This window comes from Colletotrichum aenigma (assembly GCF_013390185.1).
Source record: "Colletotrichum aenigma strain Cg56 chromosome Unknown KSG_Cg56_contig07, whole genome shotgun sequence".
Lineage (NCBI taxonomy): Eukaryota > Fungi > Ascomycota > Sordariomycetes > Glomerellales > Glomerellaceae > Colletotrichum > Colletotrichum aenigma.
In genome coordinates this window covers 1,892,809-1,908,094 of record NW_023500913.1, presented here as the reverse complement: position 1 = coordinate 1,908,094, position 15,286 = coordinate 1,892,809, and the positions used below count along the sequence as shown (strand labels likewise).

Genomic DNA, 15,286 nt, shown 5'->3' with positions numbered 1-15,286 from the left:
TGCGACCATGGGTCTCGGCGTTTTAGAATCAAAGTCCTTGGACCATGTTCCAGGTGAGTCCAAGTCCAAATTTGTGCTTCAACCACCCGCTCTGTCCACCTGTCATCCCAAAACTGACGCTGTCAATCCGCTCAAAAGGCACGACGCGCTACTTCGACGACCCCGACCGCCCACAGGCTGCGACCAACGCTCATCACGGATTGAAGGTCGATAACAGCGGAGATGTTCCCATTATTTTGGTGAGCTACTACTTAAGGGACCACATCGCGACCCGCCACCCCCCGCTGACAGCCCTCCCCTCCAGATTCCCCAGCCCTCCGACGACCCGAACGACCCCCTCAATTGGCCACTCTGGAAGCGTGACCTCATCACCTTTGTTCTGTCCATAACCGCCATCTTTGCCACGGCTCTGGGTCCTATTCTCGCTGCAAACACCGTTACCATCGCGCTCCTCTTCCGCAAGAGCTTCACGTCCATCGCGCTATTGACGGGCTACTTCCTCCTTGGAGTAGGCGCCGCTGCTATCTTCTTCGTGCCCTCAGGACGTGTATGGGGGAAGCGCCATCTTTTCATCCTGGGAATATGCATCCTCATCGGGTCGTCCGCCTGGGCCGGCGCCGTCGGCACCAACTACAACTCTCTCCTTGGCGCCCGTGTCGTCCAGGGCATCGGCTGTGCTCCGTTCGAGACCCTTGTCAACGCTGCTGTCGGCGATTTGTACTTCGTACATCAGCGTGGCTCGCGCATGGCCTTCACCAACTTGGCCGTTTTCGGCGGTGCCTTCTTCACACCCATCGTCGTTGGGAAAATTACCCACAGCATCGGCTGGTGGTGGACCTTCTACCTGGAAGCCATCTTCTGCGCCATCATGCTGCCTGCCGTCTTCTTCCTGTGCCCCGAGACGGCCTATCGTCGCGACGCTGCTCTCAACACCGACATGGCAGCCAACACCAGTGACCACGAGATGAAGAATCTGGATATGAACCACGGTCATGGCAAGAATTCTGCCGATACGACGACGCTTGTGCCTGGCATGGCCTCCAACTATGGCGCAGACATTCCCGAGAAGACGTTTATGCAATCGCTCAGTCTCTTTGATGGCCGCAAAACTGATGAAAGCTACTGGAAATTGCTTTTGCGCCCGTTTCCACTGTTCGCTCAGCCAGCCTTCCTCTGGGGCTGCCTCGTTCAGGGAACCATGATCGGTTGGACGGTCTTCATCGGAGTCATCGTTGCCGCCATTTTCCTCGGACCCCCTTACTACTGGAATGAGGTGTACGCCGGTTACGCCTACGTGGGTGCTTTCGTCGGAGCTCTCGTGGGATTCATTATTGCAGGTGTCTTCTCCGACTGGAGCGCCAAGTTCATGACTCGGCGCAACAATGGCATCTACGAGCCGGAGTTTCGCATCGTCATGGTGCTCCCAATGTTCATCATTGGGGGCATCGGCCTGTACGGCTTCGGTATCACCTCTGCAGGACTTATCAGCAAGGAATTCCACTACAGCATACCTCTTGTCTTCTTCGGTTTTGAGGTCGCTGGCATGGTAATTGGCGCTGTGGCCAGCTCCCTCTACATTGTTGACGCCTACCGTGATCTCGCCATCGAAGGCTTCACTTGCATGATCATCTTCAAGAACATTTTCAGCTTTGGACTGACATACAGCGCCTACGACTGGATCATTGCCGGTGGCACCAAGCGCACGATGATCGCTATTGCCAGCGTGCAGGTTGTCGTCTGCGCAACGAGCATTCCAATGTGTAAGTGCCATCTTAGCCCAACCTTTTAAATCATGAACTGACGAGGATGCAGATATTTATGGAAAGCGTGTTCGTGCCTACTTCCACCAACACGACCTGCTCAAGTTGACTGGCCTTCGCTGAAAAGCCGGGCAATTTCCTGAGATTGATCTACTTTTACATATTTGTTTACAAATGGGGCACTCTCTGCCCAAGACAGGGCGTCGTTTAGTTAGTGCTTTGGCACACGCATCTACCCCGTCACCTAAGATAGCTTCACGCCTTCGCGCGTTGACCAGTGACCGTATATTAGTACCATATTAATGCTAGTTTCTCTAATTTACTTCAATATGCTATAGCTAGGCCTGTTTTGTGTGAGCAAGAGTATGGAATCACCAAGAGCCAGCCACCAACAGGTCCGTCCCGGGCAGAACCATCACGGAGGGTCTCCCTCAAGGACGGCCGGTCGGTTGGTCTCTTCGTGCATGTATTGCAGTAGCAAGCGGGAGTGGATCTGATTTGGAGCTTCGAGAGCTATTCGTACCCGACCAAGCCCATCCCCATCCTGGCCCCTCCATCCAGAAACAAGGTCCGCTCCGTGCCGCAGAGGCTGACCATCCGCGACGCCACACTGGATGTTTCCTCAACCCCTCACAAAACACAGAGCATCAATCAGATTCCGCAGTGGCATGTCTTGCTCGGCCTACGAATCCCCTCTCTTCTCCCCTCTCCACCAGCGCGGGCCAGCGCCCCTCCAATCCACATACCCATCTCTGCACAGTCCCCAATTCCGTCCAGTCACACAAATCCACGACATACAACGAAGGCAGCTAATCACATGTGATGACGGAGCTCGCGCCTTGCCCTCGGGCAATGGACAACAGCAGCAGATCCGCTGAAAAGGAAAAAAAAAATAGTATTTCTCACTCGTTTCCCCGGGTATAACTATGCTACGCTATGTTGGGTGTGTGCGCACGCGCTGTGTGTGTAGTGTTGACAGAGAGAGTGTATGTGTATCTGCAAATTCCCTACTCCTTTGGCCTCCTCCAAGGTCCGTATGCTAGTAATCCTGAGCCTCCGCAAGCAATGCACCGAACTTCCGATCCCAAGGAGATGATACAATCAGACAGTATATGTTTCATGTTTTTTTGTTCTTTCTCACACGCTTAGAAAAAGGCGTCGCAACAACAATTTGGCCGTTTCTTGGTAAGATGGATTGGGGGTATATGTCGGAGATGTCGTGGGAAGAAATATACTGAAGATAAATAACAGAAAAAATCAAGAGAAGAGTCAAAATCAAAATCAGAATAAAACACATCGCACGCTTTCGTCACTCGGTAACATCCATTCATACAGACATGTCGTATCATCCAGTCCACTTCCGCCACCAACTGCTGCGGGGCGTGGCATCGGAGAACATGGCCTGCCGACGGCGCTCATCACTACCTTCCGAGCCGCCCCCGGCACCGCCGCTGCCGCCGCCGCCAGCATACCGCCGCTCACGCTCTTCACGACGGGCTTTGCGGCGGCGATCGTCAGCCTCGTCGGCGGTACCTTCTTCGTACCGGGCCCGACGACGGCGTTCTCGTCGCTCGCGGCGCATCTCGTCCTCTGTCATCGGGACGGCCTCCGCCTGACCACCGTCTTCCGGGGGAGGGCCTGCATCGGTATGCTCCTTGACCCACGATGAGGTACCGGAATGAGGCCAGGCGGGCTTCATTTCCTCGTCACGCCTGTATCTATGGCGGGACGAGGCGAGGCCTTCGTCACCGGATTCTCGGGTGGACCGCCTGCGACTACCGCGATGGCGGACTTCTTCGCCATCCGTCTCCGCGGCGGCGCGAGCAGCACGTCGTTCTTCCCGCCTGATTCTTCGGGCCTCGTCTTCGTCGATCGCTGCCGCGTCGCGCTCCTCGCGGGCACGGCGGCGTTCTTCTCGGGCCGCTCTCCTGGCCTCCGCGTCTGCCTCTGCAGCGGCGGCAGCCTCACGTTCTTTGCGACGACGTCGTCGCTCAGCTCGCTCAGCCTCGCGGTCATCCGCAGCTCTGCGCTCTTCCTCTTCGCGCTGGCGTGCTGCGCGGCGCTCTGCGCGTCTGGCTTCCTTTTCATCGCGGCGGCGAGCTTCCGCGTCATCTTCTTCTCGCCGACGACGACGCTCACGTCTTGCCTCGTCTTTGGCACGTCGAGCCTCATCCTCATCTTGCTCGACAATACCAGCAGCCTCGGCTTCCCGTGCGGCACGGCGGGCGCGACGAGCAGCGCGACGCGCCTCCTGGTCCATGTCCGTCATTGCTACGGCTTCCGCCTCTTCAGCGTCAGCAGCGGAGCCCTTGCGGCGGTGCTGCCGTCTGGTGTCATCGTCGGTTGCATATGTATGTCGCCTGCGCGGTGGTTCTGGGCGGTCCGGCTTGGGTGTTCTTAGGCCGAACAGGCCACCAAGACCCTTCTTGGCACTTGAGCTGGATCGCTTCATGGGTGGCGGCTCAGGAACATCGGGCGTCGTGAACTCATCAGGATATCTTTGACGTCGACGGGAGGACTTTGGGGGGCTGATGTCTTCCCCATCCCCATTTGCTCCCATCATGACAACGTCTTCGTCGCGCCTGCGACGCCGACTGCTGGATTTATCGACGCCGAGCACTTTGGCCGCCTTGGAGGACATCGGGGGCGCTTCCTCTGGAGGCGGGGACATCAAGCCACTGGCATCAACCGAGTGTCGACGCGACGGATGTCCGGACCCAAGCCGCCGGTCCCGAGTGGAGGTTGAGCGAGAAATGGGTGGCGTGCTAAACATGGACGTCAGCTTCGGCCGTGCTGGCGCCGGCGCTTCGACGGAACGGTCGGCCTTATCGGAGCTCGAGCCCTTGGAAGAGCTCTTGGTCCCCTGTTTTTCCGCAGAAGCGTGTTTTCTCTCCCGCCTCTCGGACTTGGACTTCCTTTCCCTATCGCGATCACGGTCACGGTCACGGTCACGATCACGATCTCGGTCCCGATCTCGGTCCTTGTCACGAGAGTTGGAAGCCGCCCACGTGCCCCACGAACCGGAACCATCGCGGCTAATCTTGGTTCGGTCTTTCCTGGAAGATTTGGGCTCAGGAGGAGAAACAACCTCGATCTCCTCGGCAGGAGGCTGTTCTTCAGGCTCTTCCACTTCGGGGTCTTCAACCACTTCAGGATCTTGAGGCTCTTCCGGCTCGTCGACAGGAGGCGCTTCGGGCACTGCAGGAGGAGGTGGCGGCGCCGGAGGCGGTGGTATATCCTCGGCGAGAAGGTACTTGTCCTTGTTCTTCTTCTTCTTCTTTTTCTTCTCCACAGGCGGCGCCTCAATCACCTCAATGATTTCGTTCTCGTCCTCTTCGGCAGGAAACGCGCCAGGAGGTTCTGAGGACTTGTTCTCGTCAGCGTCAGCGTCAACTACGGCCGGATCCTCAGCTTCAGGATCTGGTTCAGGTTCAGGCGGCGGCGGCGGCGGAGGTGGTGGTGCGGCTGCTGCTTCAGCTTCGAGGCGCTTCTTCTCCTTCCTCAATCGCTTTCTTTCCTCCTTCGTCAGCGGAGGCGGAGGGACTGGCTCCGGTTCTGGTTCGGGTTCCGGCTCAGGTTCCGGCTCCGGCTCCGGCTCCGGCTCAGGCTCTTCTTCGACAATTGGTTCCGGCTCGTCCTCTGGTTCTTCTGGCGGCGGCGATGGCGGTTTGGCTTCGAATGCTTTCAATCTGTCAGCGATCTTGCTTCCCTTAGCCTTACGAGCCGTAGACGGTTGCATCCAGGTCGAGGCGTCGTTGCTTATGGCGGAAGACGTGTTGTTGTCATTCCAATCGTTGCTCGCACCTTCTAAACAAAGATGAGTCAGCACTGTAACACGGTGGGATGCATCTCATTTCAATAGTCTCGATGAGGCTTGGTGGTGTGCTGGAGTGGTGCGAAGGGGAAATTGGGGGTTGCCTGAGGCCACTTACCATTTTTGGACGCTTTCTTGCCACCAAGTCCCCAGAAACTGAAGGCATCGAAGGCAGCCTTGGGTTGCAGAATTGGCGGTGATACCGGAGGCGGAGGTGGTGAAGCGGGTTCGGCATCGGCCAGAAGCTCCTCCACTTGCTCCTCGGTGAGTTCAATGTCGCCAAGCTCGTCGTCCTTGTCGATGTCGTCGATGACATCTTCAGGCTCCTCCTCCTGCTCAACTTCCTCCTCTTCTACCTTTGCCTTTTCCTTGTCCTTGTCCTTCTTGTCTTTCTTATCCTTCTTTTTGTCCTTCTTATCCTTCTTTTCCCTCTCTTTCTCTTTCTCCCTTTCCCTCTCCCTCTCCCTCTCTTTCTCCTTCTCCTTTTCCTTAGACTTGGACTTGGACTTGGACTCCTTCTCCGACTTGGAACTCTTCTTGGACTTCTTGGCCGCTTCCTCGGCCTCCTCTCGCTCTCGGGCTGCCTCTTCCTCGGCCTCCTTAGCCGCGGCTTCCTCGGCCTCCCTGGCCGCTTGCTCTTCAGCCTCTTGAGCTAGGCGCTCTTCCTCCTCGATGCGGGCAGCCTCTTCAGCTTCTGCGGCAGCTGCAGCTTCCGCTTCCGCGGCCGCTTGATCCGCATTCCGTTGGTCGATGGCCTCCTTCAACCGATCGTAGGCTGCTTGATCTTTTTTCGTCAATTTGCCCTTTTTGAGCTTCTTAGCCTCCAGAGCCGCAAAAAGGTCTTCTTCTTCGGCGATCCTTGCCGCCTCCGCCGCAGCTTTCTCGGCTTCCTCCTCCTCAATGCGAGCTTTCTCGGCAGCTTCTTCTTCCTCAATCCGGGCTTTCTCGGCAGCTTCGGCAGCGGCGGCCTCTTCCGCTTCTTGAGCAAGGCGCTCCTCCTCTTCCCTGGCGGCTTGCTCGGCGGCTTCTTCCTCTTCTCTCGCCTTCCGCGCGGCCTCCTCCTTCTCGGCCTTCTTCTTCTCCTTTTCAAGCTTCTTCAGCTCCTTCTCGCTCAGCTTGGGCTCTTTCTTGGACTTCTCCTTGTCCTTGTCCTTTTCTTTGTCCTTAGACTTGGACTTGGACGAAGTCAAGTCACCCCAGAAGCTGGATTTTTCTGGTTCTGGTTCTGCTTCAGGCTCAGTCAGGTCCATTGTGGGAGGGGTAGGAGCTGGCGGTGGAGGGTCGGCAAGTCTGTCCTTACGGTTCTTGTTCTTCTTCTTCGAGGAACCCCAGGCGGCCCAGTCATCGTCGTCGCCTTTATCCTTGGTTTCCTCGACGGAATCTGGCTGCATAAAGTCCAGGCTTGGCTCTTCGTCCATGACTTCCACGGGCTCGTTGTTAGACTTGTCCTTCTTCTTCTTCTTCTTGGACGACGTGCCCCAGATATCGTCCACCGGCTCCTCAATAGCGTCCGGTTTCATGGAGGCCTCGATTTCAGCGTCACCCTTCTTCTTCTTGTCTTTCTTACCACCAGTCATCCAAGAGCTGAAGAAGCCGTCGCCACCAGTGTCTTCGAGCGGATCAGAAACATCGGGAACAGCAGGAGGTGCCTCTTCTGCGGGGGTTGGCTCGTCTTCCTCAAGTTGAACCAGGGCCATGGCATCGTCCTTCTTCTTCTTTTTGTCCTTCTTCTGGCCCCAATCGGCCCAGTCATCCTCGGCCGGAGGCTCTTCTGCGGGTGCAACTTCTTTGCTCTTCTTCTTCTTCTCTTTATCCTTCTCTTTCTCTCTATCCTTCTCCTTTTCCTTTTCCTTATCTTTCTTAGAAGAGCCCCAGATGCCCCAGGAGTCTGACGCTTTTTCCTCGGCCTCTTTCTTCTTCTTCTTGTCCTTCTTAGAGTCAAGACCGGTGAAGAAATCGTCATCGTCCTTCTTCTCGCTCTTGGCTGACTCGGGCTCTGCCTCAGATTCTGCAGCTTTCTTCTTTTTCTTGTCCTTCTTAGAAAGGCCAAAGCCCCAGTCGTCCTCAACAGCGGGCTCTGGCTCCGGCTCCGGCTCTGCCTCTGGTTCAGGAGTCGGTGGGTCAGGAGCTGGCTCGGGAACAGGTTCCGGTTCAGGTTCCGCAAGCTTGCCCTTCTTCTTCTTCTTGTCTTTCTTGGTGGTTATGCTAGCCCAGAAGTCGTCTTCTGCTGGTTTTTCGGGTTCGGGCTCCGGTTCAGGCTCGGGTTCTGGCTCAGGTTCCGGTTCCTTTGGCGGCTCTGGATCGGCAAGAAGTCCCTTTTTCTTCTTCTTCTTATCAGTCTTAGATAACCCAGCGAAGCTCCAAGGGTCGTCCTTCTTCTCCGGCTCTGGTTCAGGCTCAGGCTCAGGTTCCGGTTCAGGCTCCGGTTCAGGCTCTGGAGGGGGTTCCGGCTCGGCAAGAAGGCCCTTCTTCTTCTTCTTTTTGTCGGTCTTTGACAAGCTCGCGAAACTCCAGGGATCGTCTTTCTTCTCCGGTTCTGGCTCGGGCTCAGAAGCTGGAGGTGGTGGTGGAGGCAAGGGTTCGGGTTCGGGCTCAGGTTCACTCTTCCCTTTCTTCTTTTTCTTGCTCTTTGTGGTGATGCCCCATCCGAAATCATCAACTGGGTCGGGTTCCGGCGCTGGCTCCGGCTCCGGTTCCGGAATTGGATCTGGTTCTTTCGCAGCCTCGGCCTCGGCGGCGTCAGCAGCGGCTTGTTCCGCGGCCAGTGCTGCTGCCGCCATCTCGGCCTTCTTCTTCTTCTTCTGCGTTTTTGATAAGCCAGCAAATGGGTCTTCTTCCACCTTTGGAGGTTCTGGCTCGGGCTCCGGTACTGGTTCTGGCTCTGGCTCTGGTTCGGGCTCTGGTTCGGGCTCTGGCTCAGCAAGCAGACCTTTCTTCTTCTTCTTTTTGTCCGTCTTGCTTGCTGGCGTCCCCCAGCTCCATGGGTCAGCTGCCGCCGCTGGAGGAGGATCTGGGGCAGGTTCAGGGATGAACTGTGGTGGTTCAGGCTCCTCCTTTGCCTTTTTATTATTCATGCCCCAGGAGTCCCATATGTCATCTTGCTTGGGAGGATCCGGAACCGGTTCCGGTCCTGGGTCAAGAAGTAGGCCTTTCTTCTTCTTCTTCTTTTCCGTCTTGGAAAGAGGAGTTGAAAGTGCCCAAGGGTCGTCCTTCTTCTCTGGCTCGGGTTCTGGTTCCGGTTCCTTTGGTGGCTCCGGGTCGGCCTTGCCCTTCTTCTTACCTGTAGTGCCCCATCCCCATGGATCGTCGGCTGGTGGTTCTTCCTTCTTTTCTTCTGGTAAAGGATCCCAGATATTGGTCTTCTTCTTCGTCTTCTTATCCTTCTTAGAAGTCGCAAAAGAGCCCCATGGGTCCTCCTCCTCCTTCCTCTCAGGTTCGGGGGCAGGCGGGGGAGGTGTTGGCTCGGGCTCGGCCTTCTCGTCGCCGAAACTGAATCCCAGACTATTCAGCTTCTTCTTTGGTTTTGCAGTGCTGAGGCCCCAAGGGTTTGCGTCTTCCTTTTCAGTAGAGACCGCTGAAACCGGGCTTTTACTCCCCCAATTCAGACCCCAAGAGCTGGCAAGTCCGGCGCCCCACGTACCCAGTCCTCCACCAACACCTAAGCCGCCAAGACCTCCTGGTTTGTTGCCGTTGCCGTTGCTATTGCTGTTGCTGTTGGTGTTACTGTTCGTTGTACCAAAATTTAGATCAAGTCCGCCGCCGTTGCCGCCACCTCCGTGATCGTCTAGTTTGATGTCTTGGAAGGAGTCCATGGGAATCGACGGGGCATCATCGGCAATGCCCTTCTTGGTTTTCTTCTTGGTCTTGGTGGCCGCAAAACCCCAACCGTCGTCTTCTGGGGGCGGTTCTTCGGCAGGCGGTATTGGCTTGTCCTTGTCCTTGTCGCCGCCGTCGCCATCACCAGCCGCACCACCATCGTCCTTGGGCGCTTCGCCTCCCTGGTCACCTCCGTCTCCGGCGCCTTCATCGTCCTTCTTAGCGTCGTCATCATTACTATTGTTCGTCGGAGCCTTGGCAGGGGCCTTCTTTTTCTTCTTTGCCGCCTGCATGAAACCTTCCTCCGAACCAAAGTCGATGAGGAAATCGTGCGTCGGATCTCGAAAGATGGAATCCTTGCCGCGCCGCTCCCGTGTGTCTGTGCTCGAGGCTTGAGGTCGGACGAAGAATGAGAAGTCTGAGGGTTGTCGGTTTGCGAATCCGCCAGAGCCCGTCGGGTCCATGACTTGTTCTGATGATTCAGATGCTTCAGATGGTGGGTTTACATGTCGTGACCATCGCGGACCGCAATCTGGTACTTTCAGCGGGCTCGAGTTGCTGGTGATGATTCTGATGGTTCGGCGATAGGATGAGGTCTAGGAATGTCAGCGGATCAGCTTAGTCTACATGTTCATCTGATGACTGAGGCGTGTTAGTGGAATGCGGGAAGGGGGGGTAAGGCGGCATGCGCTGAGCAGCCCCCCCTCTCCGATTCCCCCGTTGGACTCGTAAGTTTCTCCTAACGGCTACGGCGCTGGTAGCCGTTGGGTTTAAACCGAACTTTGGAGGCGTCGGCGCTGGAACGACGCCGTCGCCCACAAATTTGGAGCAAAAACAATGACGAAGGACGAAAATGATTCGGGTCATACCTGTGGTTTTTGCCAGGCGGTTTCCCATGCGCAGGCGATGATGCGCAAGCGAACGCGTACATCTTCTTCATCCCAACTAGTCCTCGAGTGCTGTGTTGTTCTCCAACAATGGGCGTCGTTTGCCCAGTTTCCTGGAAAGGACGCCGAAACCGTGGCCGCAGCCATGTTGGGAATTGTTGCTCGTGGTGCAGCTTCCTATGCGAAAAATCATGGAAGCTGCGCCGGCTTTTGGGGGAATCGATGAAGATGGGCACGTGGGAAGGTGGTCGCTGTCGTCGTTTCGTTTTCGTTGGAGGGGTATCGGTGAGGGGCAGCGGTTTGCGCACACGGAAGTATGAGGCAGGCAGTCGCAGCGATGAAACGGAAGACGGGTTGGTTGTGCGAGGGGAGAGTCTGCAGATGTGCGGTCTCAGGGATTCGTATGACCGGAGCGAAGTGAGACTGGAACAGAGGTTGCGCAAGTTAGTAAAGTTGTTTGCGATTGTGACTGAGGTGGTGGAAGTATCCGTAAATGCGCGGGCTGGGGGGAGATCGGCTCGGCTGGCAGAAAAAGGGACGGGGGCCGCTACGCGCAGCGCAGCATGGCGCCAGGGTCCTGGGAGGGAGGTGAGGGACGGGAATGGAATGGAAGAATGACGGAGGAGAGGTGCCACAGGACGAAATAGTAATACCTCAGAAGTCCAGGTCGCCGGCCGCTTCACTTGTCCCTACCTAGGTACCTAATAAATAAGTAGTTGGTTAATTACCTACCTTATGCTACCAAGCGGCCCAGGCTAAAGATAGGTAGGCTGGAGAATGCCTTCTGTGGTCGATAACGAGCCAGTTGTGAGCGATAGCAGGGATGGAGCTTTTGGTGTTACACCTCAAAAGACGGCCGTCGCCACTGTTTCGCTCGCCAAAAAAGTGCCAGTCTGACCGCGCTGAAAGAAGTCAATTCGTCGTTCAAGTCTCGTTTTTTTTCTTTTTTCTTGCTCTCGTCTAACACTCTCAGTGGCTCCCCTATCTTCTTCCTCGTGAGCCTCTCTGACTGACTGAGGGAGGTGAGGTCGAGTCATATAGGAGAAGAAACGGAGCAATAGGAAGGCTGGAGACGGTCCGGAAAGAATATTCTTACAAGCCACTTGCTGCACAGGGAGCCAATGGCCCGTCGCGTCGTTGCTGGATCGTCGCGGCGAGGCGAATTGGAGGATGACAATGTTGCAGACCGCCAGTATCTTGCAGCACCATGCACGCAGGCAACACACCCGCTGGTGCTGGGAGGAGGCTTTTGTCTGGCTCGGTGCCGGATATCGTAGGCCTGCACGTCGAGTTGAACGGATGACTTCGTCGTTGGTCGGGGTTGAAACGATGCAATGCGTAGGATTCGGGGTCGTATCGCATGCGCCGCCGGCGTTGGTTGATGATGGGACTGCGCTGTCTTTCCTTCCCCTCCTGCTCTGCGCGTCTTGTTGTTCTGTCCAGGAGCCTCGTCGTGCCATGCAACAGAGCCAGAAAGGGGCACCGTTAAAGCAGGGGTGGATCGAATGAATGCTGGTGGTGCCGTCCAGTCGTCGTGAAGATCAAGAAGGCTTGTTGATGTACGAGAGGAGGAGGAAACTCCCTTGATCAGCAGGAGCCATACATAGCATGAAGCAAGTTAAGGTAAGGTAAGGTATGTCGGAGTAATAATTATGGATATGGATGCTGGATGTACGTCGTTGCGATCCATCTGCCCAGCCATCCATCCTATCACGTCCAATCCGAATCATCAATGAGTGAGTCTCCTCTGCTGTCTCCCGGCTGTTGCTCCTCAGCGTCGTCCCGCTCCCCTCGCATGGCCCATCATCCATGATACCAAGCACTGCATACAGTAGATGCGAGGAGGGAGGTGCCACAGTCGGCAAGAGCGCAACGAGCGACTCGTCCGCCAGAGGGTGTTCATCCCTGGCATCTGGACGGGTGGAAGGGCGGGCCCGGCGATTCATTGGCTGCACAAGTGTGATGCAGTCCCTGCAAGTCCCGTCTTTTGACTCGATTCACACCACTTCGGGAGGCCCCCCTCCCCTCCCATCCAGCCTGCCGCCCAGGTGATGCTTCTTCTCCAGGATCCCATCTGCTTCAAGTGGGCGGCCATTCGGGCGGGCAGCACACACCACACCACACACACGCACCACTAATACACTGCGGGAGTGGAACACAAAACCAAGGTCAGGAGGTTATTATCGATGCCTCTCTCAAGTTCCTATAATGACAGACAGTAGGGTACCTTACCTTTACTTAGACAAGCAGACGGGTTGTGACGATGGCCCACGAGCTAGTTCGCGAAAAAAGCTGAGGGGACGATGGCCAGAGGGGACGACACAACGACCAACGCCCTTGCCGCGCCCTCGACTGCCTGCCACTTCACTTTCTTTCCTACCTTACCCAGACAGGGTACCCCAATGCCACCTGCTCTTGGACCGGTATCCGCACCTTAATTGCTTCTGACTGTCGTCTCTGGACTTCGGTTCCTAGACTAAGCAACAAGCTGGACCCTACCCAATGCACGCAACGGCTGGTTATTCCATCCTTCTTCCCTGTGACGGGCAGTGAGCTGTCAGCACCGTCTCTTGGGTTGTCGCTGCAACACTCGTTTGTTGCCCTCCTCAGCACTGCGATGTTCCATGTTGCTCATCATGACGCCTCACGTTACACTCTCATCAACCCCTCCAAAAGGAGCCTGCTAGCCCAAGAGAAAAAGCCGCACACACAGAAAGCAATTGTGTATCACGGCCCCCACCAGTCGATAGTCAACGGTCACTTCCCTTCTAGCTGACTGGAAATCCGTTTCACTCGCCGACAGCGCTCAATTGGCGGAAATACATGCCTCTCCAGCCACCTCGCCGCGCTCCCCCATGTACCTACACGCCCACATCCACCCGCCAAGCATGCGCACCATGGAGAAGTGAGATGCCTCACAGACTCCATACGCGCAGAGCTCGTCGTAGTCGGATACCTACGGGCCCATCACTGCCATGTTGATGACAAGCAGCTTCTGCCATGCAGGCGAGTCTTCTCACACACCTATGTATGGTAAACGAACCAACGCTATTGCCATTGTCTCTGGGCCGTGGCGGCGGAAGCGGGACGAGGCTTGCAAGGGCAAGGAAACTGAGGGAGATGCCGTCGCTCATGGAGACGTTGCCATGCGGACGACGGCTCGGCCAGCATGCTAGCTAGCGTCGACGTTGATGCACCAAGTCGCACACGATGAGGTATCGATACATGGACAACTGGGCAGCCATGCACCTGCGACCGTGGGATAACATCCGCTGGGGGTTATATTCGTACCTGTTCGCACGGCGACATCCTGTCGGGGCTCCTGGCCAGTCTTCCCACGCCGCCGGAGCCCCATCTGGCATCTGTACGATGGGCGAATGTCCTCTCGAGCCAGCGCCAGACCTGCGTCTGGATGGGTGTACTTGCAGCGCCGCTGGCTGCGCATCGGGAACTAACAGGGCCTTCATGCACACCCAAGTCTGGGCCTGTCTTGCGATGCAGGCGACACTCCTGTACTGGATCGTCTTGTCTGGTTGTCCCACCTCCAGCATTTTCTGGGCGCATCAGTCATCCACTCATCCCACGATAATCGCCCAAAGAGGCATGGCGTGTCCTTCACCGCTTCAACATCTCAAACCACGCTGGCCGAATTCGCACCAACCAGCCACGCCGAATCGCCAAGTCTACACTTTGGACGCGACGGTGGAGAAGAAATTTCAATTTCCTCCCCCTTCTCGCCGTCAATGGACACAATGAGTGCGGATATGAAAGTCATTGTCCTCACATGAGACATGTCATTTTGAGCGCAAGATATGTGGTAACCCGCTCCGTGCAGCCGAGTTGGCGACGTCCTTGTGTATAGGAGACAACCCTCTCACAGTGGTTTCCACAGCTTCAGCAACAGCCTGGTAGCTTGACTGCAGGCAGCTCAACCGGTCATTGCCACACAGACATGAGCCCATGGATGCTCCTCGGATGAACTTTGAGTGTGATGTTGCGGCTCTTTCTGGCGGTCAGACCTGAGCCGAGAATAGGGCGAAGGCAACTTACTGCTTCGTACCTAACCTCTGTTCAGGTTGAAACTATGGGTCGATGGGGAAGACAACTCAGCAAGTGCAGCATCACCGACTTAGCTAGCTGCAGACTGCAATTGACCTCCACAAGAATCATGTCGACAACTTTTCGAATGGAGCCCGGAGTTTAATGACTCCAGCTGCAAGAAAGCTCTCCATTCCATGACGAGCATCAAGTCATCGATCCCCCAGATTACTTGGCTGTTTACCTAGCGGTCTCGTGGAAAGGGCATGTAAATCATGTTCGCGTTTAGGGATCAGAGGGTCCGCCGTGACCACAGTCCATGGCGCCCCGTTATTGAGATGCCTAACGCGGCCTCGTCCCATGCGCGTCCATGTCTCAAGTCGTTGGTTTAGACGGTGACAAAGAGCACCGGTGGCTTGGAAGAAAGAAGTCTTGGACGAGACAAATCTGGGGTTGGAACTCGGGACGAGCCCGACGGCCCTTGCTTGTGACCGTGACCTTGACCGTAACCGTACCCGTTCGAAGGGGTCGTGAAGAAGAAGGATTGTTCCGCTTCCGCCGCCGGCCGGAACACGACCTACGGATACCAAGCCGCAAGAGCAACGACCCTGCATCCCCGAGTGAAAGTCAGATGCAGTGACGGCGGATAAGAGATAGCTACCCGCGGAGCCGAGGTGAGGATGAGGTCCGGTTCGGTCAGCCTCAGCAAGCGCAGCCACAGCCACCGCCATCTCACGCCCCCCCGGAGCTCCCGCCACGGGCGCAGTCACCAACTGCGGTCCCCCAGTGGAATCGCCGACTCAGGGTCCAAGATCGGCCTGTCGTTTATCCCAGCTTGCGCCTCCCCCAAACATGGACGTTACCATAGGGCTCATTCCGAGGCACTGGCTCCTCCTCCAGGGGTTAAAATTAGTATCACAGGCTGTTTCAGCGTCTCTTCTCAGTCAACGTCGAGTATCAAGCTTGCTGCG

The 15,286-nt window shown here is 56.3% G+C and overlaps 1 protein-coding gene across 1 annotated transcript; it reads left to right on the top strand.

Moving 5' to 3' along the window:
- Positions 1-7: 7 nt before the first annotated feature.
- On the top strand, positions 8-1,883 carry HOL1 (the record flags this gene model as incomplete). Its single annotated transcript, XM_037326016.1, has 4 exons — positions 8-53; positions 139-239; positions 305-1,760; positions 1,813-1,883. 4 exons carry the CDS (start codon positions 8-10, stop codon positions 1,881-1,883), a joined length of 1,674 nt encoding a protein of 557 aa, XP_037175805.1.
- Positions 1,884-15,286: the final 13,403 nt, after the last annotated feature.